Source organism: Sapajus apella, unplaced genomic scaffold, assembly GCF_009761245.1.
Source record: "Sapajus apella isolate SASKATOON/1434 unplaced genomic scaffold, GSC_monkey_1.0 scaffold47, whole genome shotgun sequence".
Classification (NCBI taxonomy): domain Eukaryota; kingdom Metazoa; phylum Chordata; class Mammalia; order Primates; family Cebidae; genus Sapajus; species Sapajus apella.
Genome location: NW_022436987.1, coordinates 5,961,278 through 5,973,714, shown reverse-complemented (window position 1 = coordinate 5,973,714; position 12,437 = coordinate 5,961,278). Strand labels below are relative to the sequence as shown.

General features: G+C 47.9%; 1 protein-coding gene across 10 annotated transcripts in view; it reads left to right on the top strand.

The window, feature by feature from the left end:
- MRVI1 (murine retrovirus integration site 1 homolog) overlaps positions 1-12,437 on the top strand; it is a 122,408-nt gene that overhangs the window by 34,140 nt on the left and 75,831 nt on the right. For 5 of the 10 annotated variants that reach the window (XM_032240731.1, XM_032240730.1, XM_032240734.1 and 2 more), the window contains exon 2: positions 8,876-9,033. The exons of 3 other annotated variants lie outside the window; for them this stretch is intronic. In XM_032240731.1, the coding sequence (XP_032096622.1) occupies positions 8,876-9,033 (158 nt within the window). Of the gene's footprint in view, positions 1-8,084; positions 8,091-8,875; positions 9,034-9,722; positions 9,732-12,437 lie in introns of those variants that run through there. 2 more of the 10 variants (XM_032240736.1, XM_032240738.1) reach the window with 1 other exon arrangement.

Here is a 12,437-nt window from a genome sequence, read left to right as displayed (position 1 = left end):
TCCCAAAGGGGAAGGATGATCAAATTTATGTTTCAGACAGACTGCTCTGCTATCATGATGAAGGGTGCATGGAAGGGGCCAGGTCTGAAGTAAGGAAACAAATGAGGCTGTTGCAGTGACTCAGGTCACACAGAGCCATGGGCAGGGTTGCCGGGGATGGGAGGAAGGGCATTTCTGAACTAGGATTGACAGGACTCAGAGTCATCTAATTGAATGTGGAGGGTGACAGAAATGAAGGAGTCACTATGACTTGTGGGTTTGTAGCTTGAGGTCCATTCTCTAGGGCACAGGAAGAGTGGGCTAGAGATGGAAAGAAACAATGGGCTCTGTCAGGGACGTGGTGAGTGTAAGGGGTCTGTGGTCCACTTGGGAAGAGTTGTTCAAAGACAATGGCAATGAAATCTCTGTAACTATACTGTCTTGGGGTGATAGTAAAGTCACCTGCGTTCCTTCTGCACCCTGGTAGAAGCAAGAATCAGGGGACCTGGGGCTGGGCTGAGTGGCTCAGTGGTGTGCTGCCAGCTCTCTGGGTGGTGGGGGGAGGTCCTGATTTGTATGTAGGTTTCCGATTTGCCAATTTCTATGGTATGGATACTCCCACCATGACCAATGGCAAGCTACTAACTCGACCTCACTGATCATGGAACTGAGAAGAGATGGGCAGTAGAAAGTCACTATATGTGTTTCCACCATGCAGAGACAATAGAAATAAATCATCCTAAGAGCACAGGTAAAATGTAGTAAAATAATTAGAAAGCAGTTATTTTGAGTATTTACCTCCTTTTTGTTTAATGTGAGTTTACATAATTTATTTTTTAATGATGTCTGTGTTTAACCACCAGTTCACACAATTCTTGAAAATTACATTAGACTCTTAAGAGCTGCAACAAGCAGAATCCTATGCACCACTAAAGAGATCTCTCCAAAGTGCAAGTTAGAAGGGCCCAGAAATTCACCTACTTCTCAGGCTCAATGACTCCCTAAAGTCACCCACATGGGAAGAGCAGAGGCAGCCCTAGGGCCTAGGACACAGTTTCTGATCCTTCATGTCTTCCTGGTGACCACTGGGTGCCCTGCCCTTTATGGGGTCTCACAGACCCGGGAATACCGTGTGGTCCTTGACCCCAGGATGATGACTCATGTCACTCTAGAGTGAGTCACTCAGGGAAGAAGCTGCTGAGCAGCCTGGAACAAACAGAACTGGGCAAGATTTATATTTGCTAGGCGTTAAATGGGAGGCTCAGATACTTTGCTGCTATTCCCAGTGCCTTTGAACTGCCTCCAATTGAGCAATTGTACATATTTTGAAGAAGAAAAAATTTTTTCAAGTGGACCTATTTTTAAAAAAAGAATTGCTGAAGTGAACAAGCTGGAAAGGAAACCTGGGAAGAAGTTTAGGCTTATTTCCTGTCATTGGTCTGAGCAGGTGCTGGTTCCTCCCCAGGGCACCGCCAGCCAACAAAGCCAATACGAGATCCACAGGAGTGGAGAGCAGGGCTGGAGAAAATCAGGCCCCGAGAAGGTTTTCCACAGATGTGCAAACTCTGGGAGTGTTGGGGTGCTCGGAGCCAGCCTCCCCAAACACGACTTTGTTTAGAGGACACAGCCATTGGGGAAGTACCTTCCACTTCTTCATCCTCCCTTTTCTGTTGCCACGGAGGCTTTCTCCCTGCATCTCCGTCCTCCACCGTTCCTGCTCCCCTACAATTCCTTTCACTCTAGATCCACTTTCAGGAGAGAATCCTGGGGCTTCCACCACACACTGGGGGTGGCTGTACCCCCTCCACTCACTCACTCACCCACTTGTTCAGCACGGTGCAAATACCTACTTGGCCAGGCACTGTGGCCGACCCTCTTCCAGGAGGGATTCCACACTAGGGCTCATGTCTCACCTGCGGAATGAAAACCTCTGTTTTGGGGGGAGTTGCCATCAGTACAGGGATAGTGCAAGGAGCTGGGGCTTTGAAACCAGACTGACCTGGGACTGAGCACAGCACAGACTTGGGGCAACGACAGCCCAGACGTGGGACTGCCCACAGCACAGACCAGGACTGAGTCTCCTTTACTTGCAGGAGAGAATTCTGGGAGCTCAGCCACCTAGGATGAACACCAGAGTCTCTCTGAGCCTTGGTTTGGTTTTGTCAATGCCAGGCTTAGAGAACTCAGCTGCCCTGTTTGGAGAATGTGAGGGAACTGAGTGCATTCTGTGTGTCAGCACCTTGCATGTATTTCCTGTTTTAACCTTTACAACAGCCCTAAAAGGTAGGTGCTATTACCTCCATTTTCAAATGAGGAAACTGAGGCCAGGGGAGATTTCTCCAGCAAGGGAGAGGCAGAGGAAGGATTAGAACTGAGCCTGCCAAGCTCCAAAGCCCCATGAGCAGGCCAAGGTTAGGAAGCAGGATGGGGTTTTCCAAAGGCAGTCTCCCCCTCCAGCTCACTTGTGGAGGTACAGAACCCAGCTCTGCAGTTGGCCAGGCCCAGGGGACCCCCAGAAGCACCTCCCAGCACTTTCAGCAGATCTCTTGCGGGAGCATCCTCAATCCTGTGAGAGTGACTGTGAGAGCAAGGACGATGACGAGGCACTGCCGAGGGACGCCTGCTTTCCCGGCACAGACACAATGGCTTACCCTTCACTATGAGCAAAACCATCAGAATGAAAAGTCAGAAAGCTGCCATGTGTATCCGGGCTTGGGGTGTGGGGGCTCTGGGGCCTTCCCTGACTCTGCCCCTCACTTACAAGTGTGGCCTTGGTCACGTGCCTCCCCCTCTCTAGGCCTCAGTTCCCCATCGGTAAAAATGGGCACGGGGGTAGGACTGGTGAGTTCCCAGTGGCCCTTCTGTCACCCTCTGGATTTACAGAAAGGCTAAGAGAGCTCCTTGTGCAGTCACCCCAAACAATTCCCCCCATCAGTTGTTCATCTAGAGATAGACCCATGGTATTAATAGTAACCTAATCTCTTTCACATTCTTTGTGCTGCTAAAATGAAAGCAAAAATTCAAAGCTGGAAGAACAAAAAAAAAAAAAAAAAAACAAAAAAACTCCCTTCTTCCCTTCTGAGAATACTGAGTCACTCCAGAAAGGTCAGTGGAGGCTAGGTTAACCCATTGTTTCCCGAAAGGGTTTCTTGGCTCTTCTCTCAATGCTCAGAAATTCATAGAAAGAACCCGAGAGCCACTCAACTTACAGGCTGTGCTCCTGGGATACTGTGGTTTTAAGAGAGGAGTTTAGTCTCTTCTAGGCAGGTTGCAAGGCTTTGGGAGAGGCATCTTTGGGGTCAGGACGAGAGGTTGCTGCTGCCTGTGGAGAACAGGCTTGGCTCTGCAAGGAAGGGGAACATCAGACCCAGATGCAGTAAATTCCCAGCGCCGCCTTTCACAGGCAATGACATTGGGCAAGCCTCTGGGCCTCTGTTCCCTCATCTGTAAAATGGGTCTAATTTTAATGTTAATAATATTAGTACTTACTCTCCCCACCTCACGGGGTTGCTGAGAGCACTGAAAGAGATAGTCTCTGTAAAGACTATTCCTGAACGCTGCGTCCTGATGATGGCTCTGTACTTTCTGGGATACAGTAGGGCCTTTGAAGCCTACAAGGCGGGGCTGGCCTCTCTTTCCTCCACCTGCTGCTACCATCCTTCCCAAGGCTGCGGGTACAGAACCACCACCACTGGCTGCCTGTGCAGGGTGGAGGTGTGCGGCCAGCTATGGCCCGGTCTGCCTGAGCTTTCATGGCCCTCTGCTGTCCTCCTGCCCTGCCCCTACAACCCGCAGGGTTCTACAACAGCTATTTCCAGGGGCAGAACCTGTGCTGTTGACCTAACAAGTGTGGGGCTTTCTGGATGGACAAACCAGTGGAGGTGCAGGAATGGAAAGGTCAGAGGGTGAGGGGCGAATGGGTGGACTGGCAGACAGTGAGTGGAAAGATGGGTGGATGAATCTGCCACACCACACAGCAGGGGATGGGCAGGCTCAACTGCGGGCCACTCTTAAGTCCTCATAAGATCCCTGACCTGACAACCAAAGTGTAGGTCCTGCTTCCTCCCCTCTGCCTCCCACCATCCTTAGCCTCACTGAGAGTACTCACTCCAGCTCTCCCCTCGGAGGCACGGGGCCCCCTACTACACTCAAGCAGAACTGCTGGTGAAGAAGCCAGAGTAGAAGACAGGAAAGACAATGGGCCTAGGAGTCAGACTAGCCTGAATTATAGCCCTTCACCAGCTACTTACTAGCTGTGTGATATTGACCAAGTTGTGGAACCTGAGCCCTAGATCCTTGCGATGTTGAATGGAAATAATAAAACGTATCTAATGGGTGTTAAACAATATAGCACTTGAAATACATCTCCACATGTACCCCCAAACCTAACATGCAATAAAATATATTTTAGAAATACTAATAAAAAATAAAGAAATGCATCTAGCATAGTGTCTGATGCTCAGTAGGTGACTTAGAAATATCTGAAGAATGAAAGCATGAACAAAAGTGTATTAGTTTGTTTCCTTTCATGAGTAGGGGCAGATAAAATATTTAAATATGGTTTAGGAACTTCTAGCCTCTTCAGTTGCACAAATGATTGAATAGTTATCCCAGCAGAGTCTCGTGGAAAATTTGCACCAGATACAAAGGTAGCTGAGCCAGTCAAGTTGTTTCCATTTCTGCATCTCAGTTTCCCTGCCTGTAAAATGGGTCAGGTTTTACTTAGGCACTGGCTGGGGGCAGAATGAGTAGAGTCAAAAGAGCTGATTAGTTCTTGGCACTGACCCACCTAATCCTTTCCTAACCAGACTGGAGAGGCAGCAAGAAGGACCCTGAAAATGGGTTAAAGAAGGAACAGCTTGGAGACCAAACATTACTAAATATTTTTTCCTTTTATGGGCTGGTGCTCTAGATCACCACTTCCTGGAGATTATATTCTAAACTTTGCTGTGATGGATGTGAGGTCCGCATGCCCACAAGCTCCAGCGGAACCTAGATGTCACCCTGGGGGAGGGACTCTGCTTTTACCTTGCTATTTTAAGCAGCGAGTTTATAATAATGGATGGGAGAGACAGCAAACAGGGCAGGAGCAGCGTGGGAATGGCCCCAGCAGGCGGGGCTGGTGGGGCTACCCCTGAGGAGCCTGGGGTTCCATCTTGCCAAGGGTGGGGCCTCAGCCAGCATCCACTCTATCTTTATACAGCGGCAGCTGACATCTAGCTTAATTCATTTGTTCTATTTTGCTTTCTGTCACAGGGACTGAGTTAAGCTCTTTTTGGAAGAGAAGGAGATAGAGGAAAGAAAGTGGAGGGCTAGAAAATGGGATATTTCTCATATGAGACTTCAGAAGACCATAATCCTAAAATCCTGGGATGGAATCATCAGGTCTTTCGGTTTGTTGTAGCTAAAAAGAGTCTAGGATTTCAGGGACTCCCAGAGTTAGAAAAGGCCCCTGAAGTGGTTAAGAATCCTGTGACCCTAGTCCCAGCCTTTAACAGAACCTCCAAGGAATGGTGAACTCGCCACCTAAAGAGCAGCCTGTTTCATCTTCAGGTGGTTCCAACCACCAGAAGGTTGCCCTTGCCTTCATCTGACCTTTCAGTCATTAGTCATGGCATCTATCCTTTGGGGACAGTAGAACCACACGAATATTTTTCAAACATCCGAGAAGAGATTTTTATTTCTCCCTGCGCTTCCTCTTCTCCAGGCTCAAGTTCTCTAGCTCTTTAAACAAAAATTCAAGTTCTCCTAGTTTCCTGCTTCCCATCTTCTAAACATGTCCCAATTTGTCTAAATCCTTCTTAACAGGCAGAGCACAATACACTTTGTGTAGATTAACACAGAAGAAGTGGAATAGTCACCTCCCATGTTTTAGAAACCATACCCCTGTTAAGACAGCCTGGACCTATATATATATCACACATAATTTTAACAGGTTTCCTAGGAGATGTGGCCAACTTCCTTTACTAGAAATGGGGTTTGTGGCTACTCTTTTGTTGCCCTCGATCCCTGTTACCATATGCTTTACCCAGCACCACTGATGCCACTGCTGCTGAAATCCAAGTAAAGCTGATAGGAATTAATCACAGAGCTCACCTTTGGGTGAACCTGATGCTCAGTTTACTCATACAGTAAGAATTTGGCATGGAAGACGCAGATAGCATGCCCTGGCCCCATAGCTCTCATTCCCAAGAGCCAGGTGAAATCTGTCCAGCATGGCTTCTCCCCATCTTGTCTTATCTTCCCCACTGGACACCCAGCTAATCTGTTCCAAGAAATTATATTCAGCATTTGTGTTCATGGCTCAGCTCAAACATCAGTTCTAATGTGAAATCTTTGCTAAAATCATGTCCCACCATCCCAATTTCCATAGTTAGGGAACCCTTTTCTGGGGTCCTGCAACTTCTCACTTTCAAAATATTTACCCCATTATGCTGTTCTCCAGCATCTCCTACCACTGGACACTGTGTTCCTTGAGGGCCAAGATTATCCTCTTTGTGTCACCAGCCCCGGCACAGGCCTGATAGAGTAGGTGTGAAATGTTGGCAGTGAAAATGGATGCTCTACCTGAGATGAGATTTCTTGAGGTGGCCAGTAGGGGTCACCCTAACTGTTCCAGAGCTAATGGTCTAATTTGTTCGTTGTAGAGAAAGAAAAATAGTCAAGATGGTGGTCACCTTGACCAATTCTGGGACTAAAAGTCCCTAGTTCTTTAAACATAAATCAACAATCATTCTTTGCTGAATCTTTTGGGTATCTAGGAAGAATCTGACACCTCGCCTATCTCAAGGAGCTCAGTCCAGGAGTCTAGAGGTATGTGTGTTGGCTGGTGGAGATTCGGGGGCCGGTCAGTGCTGGGCTGATGTCAGCCTGGGCTTGTTCTGCAGCACTTTGGCTCTAGGGCCTTTCTGAGCTCTTTTTGCAGGACAGGAAGAACACCAAGTGTTATGGGAGGTGGCAGGGCTTTCGGGCTCTTCCTCCTACAACCTCCAGCAGTCAGCAGTACCTCCCAGAGGACCTGGAACACAGTTGGTGCTCAGTAAATGACAGTGTCCTTTATCCCCACCCCACCCCCCATGTGTCCCATCAGCCAAAGGTCACCTGCCTATGTTATCTGTGTGGTGGTCTTAATCTACTGTTCAGTGGAGCAGCTCCTTCAGGGAATCTCTAAAAGCTGCAGAACCAAGCCAGTTGTTAGTTCTGTAGACTCCTAAAGGTATCACCCACCCCACTAAGAGAGGAAGAAGGGAGTTTAAAAATGGGGAGAGGCCAGGCAGAGCCCTTGGAGCTCTGGCCAAGCTTCCTGGGCTGCAAGACCCCCTGCAAGTGGCCTCTTTGGGAACCTACTCTGAACTGAGTATGTTTTGTCCTTGGAACATCCTGCTTGGGGGGCATTCCTCTCTCTGTTTTGACAAGAAAACCGGGACTCAGAGATGAAGCCAACTTTCCAAGGCCACATAGCCAGTGAGTGGTATAGTGAGGACTCACACTCACGTATCTGGTTCCAATGCCTGTGTTCTTTCTACATTGCTATTCTGCCTTTCCCTGTGGAGACCTGGTGTTGCTAGACTCCTGTTCTAAGAGAAAGCAGAGGAGCTAGGCCCATTGGCTCAAGGTCCATTGGCAGGATCATACTCCTAGGCATCTTGACAGACAAGAAGCATGAAGGAGCAGTGAGTGTGTTCAGTTACGAGTAACAAAAGCCCAACACAAAGTGATTTCAACACCAAGAGTCTTAATTGTTCGTGTAACTGGCTAATCCAGAGTGTTCAGGCTTCAGGTACACTTTGATCAGAGCTCCAATTCTGTTTCTCTGCAGGTCCCTTAGCTCTGCCCTCCTCTGTGTGTGTCAGTTATATTCTGTCTGGCTTTCCTCATGGAAGCAAAATGGTGTCCATAGCACCGGGTCTCACATCTTCACACTCCACCACTCAGAGCAGGAGAAAGCATCTAGTCCCAGGACACTACTGTATGCTCATCCATGTAGGCTGGGTCCATTGTCCATCCCTGAGCCAATCACTGTGGGAGGTGGATGAGATTCTGCTGCTTGCAGTCCCAATCAGCTTTGGGACCCCAGTGCCCCCAGGCTGCTACACCATGGGGAGAGGATAGTCTAGCTTCTGGGAGGCAACCTAAGGTTGCTGGGGTTGGGCACAGGGAACATGGAATTCACCCTGCCTGAGCCTCCAGGTTTTAGCAGGGCTGGCGCAGGCCCCATGAGGGCTGAACTCAAATAAGACAGCCTGCGCTGAGGGTCAGAAGAGCATGAAGGGTGGCGTCCAGGAGGAAGTCAAGAAACAGCATCCTTTACTCCCCATCCACGTGGCCGAGGAATGCTGTGTGGTATAGCAGAAAGAGCCCCACCCTCAAAATCAGGAAGATCTGGGATCAAATTCTTGGTTCTCTCTATAATTTGGGGCAAGTCACTTTCACTGTCTGGGGCAGTTCTCTCATCTGTAAAACAGGAATATTAATGCCTACATCAGAGGTCATCATGAGGATTCAATTAAATGATGGTGATTCGCCTAGGACAGGGCCCGGCACCCAGTAGGTGGTCAGTAAGTGGTAAACAAATGCCAATCTGATCTCAATGGAGTATCTTCCATTAGCTACAGTTTTGAGGAGTTTGAAGCACTTTTCTCCCTTCTGGGATAGCTGTGTTTACTGTAAAGACCAAATTAGATGCAAAATCTCTAAGGCCACCTCTGACTTTGTAAACAAAGCCAGAGAGCCGGAGGAAATGAAATTCCAAATGCCCTCTGCTAGCCTGGTTTGACCTCCGGTGTTGATGCAAACTCAAGCCGGCTCTCACTGTGGCTTGTGGCTCCGGGAAATGGAACCTAGCTTGGGACAGGGATGGGAATGGATTTGACTTGTCCTTTTGGCGTCTCCCCAGCCTGTGGAGCCCAGGCCTCTTGGAGCATCTTTGGGGCTGACACAGCGGAGGTTCCGGGCACACGTGGCCACTCCCAGCAGGAGGCTGCCATGCCCCACATTCTCGAGGACGAGGAGCCCCCCGGAGAGCCACAGGCAGCCCAGAGCCCTGCCGGCCAAGTAAGTGCCCCCTCCCTGCCCTCAGCTAGCCTGGCTGGGGGCCAAGCCAAGCGCCCTGGGCTGAGGCCACAGCCCCTAGGCTGGCCAGAGGGTTTGCTGACAGCTCATGCAGGTTGTAGTGGGTACCTGAGAAGGTGTGTGGTTTCCCTGCTGGGAATCAGTTACTCTGAGTTGGTTTGAATTGACCGAGGCCCCAAATATTCTGGGTATAGAACCAACCATGTAGGCTGTGTCTGACTGAGGCCTCAGAAGTCAAACCACAGACCACACAGGCTCCTTCTGAACTGGGGAAAGACTTAGATGAGAATCATTAGCCCTGAGATCCTGATATGTCAGGGGAGGGGGCACTAGAAAAGGCCACTTAAAGTAAATCCACTTAAAATGAAGATCAAAATTATATAGTAAACAGCAAAAAAGGTTTTCAGTGAAATTGTATTATAGAAAGGAAATGAGGAAAGCAAGTTAATTTAAAGGTACATTGAGATTTCTATTGTACAAATGAGGCATTTAAAACAAGCTATTTTTACCTATACAGATTACAAAATACAGGTTATGTGCTAATTTTTAGATTGAACAAAGAATAAAATGTTGATTTTGGTGTGGCTATATTTATTTATTATACCAGCAAAATGATCTGTTCACATAATAACACGTTCTTTACATTTTACTTTACAGCACCTAATTAAGAGACTCTGTTTGTTTAATACGTAAGGGCTTCATCCATTTTCCTAAAGATCTCTTTTAATCCCTCAAAATTCAAATGATTCCCTTTTGAGGAACCTATCTGGGCATGGTGCTCATGGTATTTTCTTTGTTTAACTGCTTAGCTCTATCTGATCTCCTTGGTCAAAGACCTTGCATGTGAAATTCCCCATCACTGTTTTCTTTGACTTCATGAACTATGCAGTTGATTTGTTCTAAAATGGTATTGTCCTGTTATATTGGACAGTTGTTCAAACTCACCTAAGCCAGATGGGAGAGACACTTGTGAAGTGAGGGAAGAATCTATAAGTGAGCATTATTCTTACAAATGGGCGGATTCTTAGTGAATATTTTCATGTTATGATGACATTTGTTTTCTGACACATCACTATTGTGGGAACTTAGATAGTAAATACTTAGAAAAGAATGGCCCTTTGTATCTCCACATCCCAAACTCCTGGGACTGAGATGTCGCAGAACTTGGCAGCCTTAGGGGTGTGTGTGTGTGGGGGGGGTGCCCTTCCCTTGAATTTCTAAGTGATGGTGGGCCAAGCCCCCAGCCCCTCAGCCCAGGGTTGTATCAAGTCTAGGCCCCCATTCTGGGAAACAGTGGGTCCTGCTGCTGAGGCTGCCAAGTTCTGAAAGCTTGGGGATTAAGGAAAGGACTGACAGAACACTCACAACTGCATTCAAATGCGACTGCTTCCAGACCCTCAGGCCTGGACTTTCTTAGGCTCTGTCTCCTTAGCATCTCTACTTCGTTGTTCTGGACTCCTCTGAAAATGGCCATCCTTGGGCCTTTCGACTTCATTAGCAATGGCTGTACCCGTGAATCAGATTCTCAGGCCAAATCTGGCTCCTAAATCCTGGGCAGCTCCCTCAAACAGCTGCCCCAAGAATAAAAGCATTCCCAAAATATAAGATAATAAAAGAGCAGCAAAGATACAACTCCACTGTCAATGAAGATGGGCTTTTATACTGAGTTAAGTTCTCCCTGTTTACAAAGCTTTAATTATAATTAAAATTTCTTTCAAAGTATATCCTCAGGAAACACATAACAAGACAACATAAACACCTGTCACTTATACATTAAAGGGAAGGGCATCTCTCCACCCACAAGACTGCCAAGCTCTACAGCATCTCAATCCCATGAGTTTGGGATATGGAGATACAAAGGGCCATTCTTTTTAAAGTGTTTGTTATTTAAGTTCCTAGAGTTGTAATATGTAAGAAAACAAATGTAATCATAACATGAAAATACTCACTAAGAATCTACTCATTTGCAAAAATAATATTCACTTGTGCATTCTTCCCTCATGGGTACTTCTGCTGGGCTCCAATAATGTAGCAGCTATCAGCACCTGCAAACATTCTCTTTATAGTCTTGACTTCCCATGAGCACAGAGAATCATGGCACTTGAAGGGCCTTCAGAGACTGTCTCTTATTTAATAAGAGTTGGTTCTGGCTAAGGGTCACAGGGAGGCTGAACTCGTGAGGAACTGCAGTTTGGAGCTCCCACTGCCCAATCACTGGCTAGCTCCCTTACACTCAACTTCGTGGCAGGCAAGCTCATGGAACCCTCCCCTCACGTGGCAACCTCTAGAAACACCATCACGCCGACCTAATTGCGCTGTACCTATGTGCATTTGGAAGCCACGATGGTTAGGAGGGCCAACAGGAATTCAGGGGAGCTGGGAGCCAGGAGGCCCAGGTCCTGTCAGGGAGTTCATATAGCACAGGATTTAAGAATATAAACAGTGCAGTCATACCAAGCTGGGCTTCAATCCGAGCTCCTCTACATTCTGGTCAAGAGACCTTGTCTTGGCCAAGAAACTTTGAGACCAAGTCTGTTAACTTTGCTGTGCTTCTGGTTTCTTATGTGTTACCCAATACAAGGGTTAGTTGCTGCCTCCTAGACCCTGCATGTTCAGCCCAGCCCTCAAGAGCCTTTGATAGCCTGAGGGACCATAATGCTGGGGTGTTTAGAGCCCCCAACCAGAGGCCACATCAAACTTAACTTTCTTTTACCCTCTTTCCTTACTGCCACACCCTAGGCATCCTAAAGCTTTTCAGAAGGCAACCAGGCATGATGGGTAAAGTGCCTCTCCCATTACTGCACTCACCAGACAATGCATATTGGGTTTCTCAGGTAGCCACAGCCTTGGGAGGGTCAGGCTTTAGGAGCTAGCCTGGAGCCTTCAGGGAGCTGGAGCCTGAGTCCCTGGGAGCATCTGAAGCCAGGCAGCCAAGGAAGCGGGCCTGGCCAGGATGACTCGGCTGGAAGTCCCAATCCTGTCTGAATTCCCACTCTGTAAAGCAAGCAAAGAACAGAGCATCCTTCTGAGTTTACAGCTCCCTGAGGTCCAGCCCCTGTTTCCCATCACTGGCATGAGCACTAACTGAGACCTTCACACACACAAACACAAAATCTGTAGGACTAGATCCTGTTTCTTTTTCTACATGTACGCACACACAGACACACACACAGATACACATATAGGCACAGACAGACATTCTCTTCAGGTCCTTAACCAGAAGCTGCAATCAAATATCACACAGGTGCACACACACACACACAAAAGCCTCCCAGCAATGCACTCTGCAAGGCTATGTCCTGAGTGGGGTTTTCTGCATTGTCCCTTGGGTAGGGAGAGACTCAAAAGGAAGAGTTTGGAGCCAAGGGGTTCTGCCAGCCATAGAC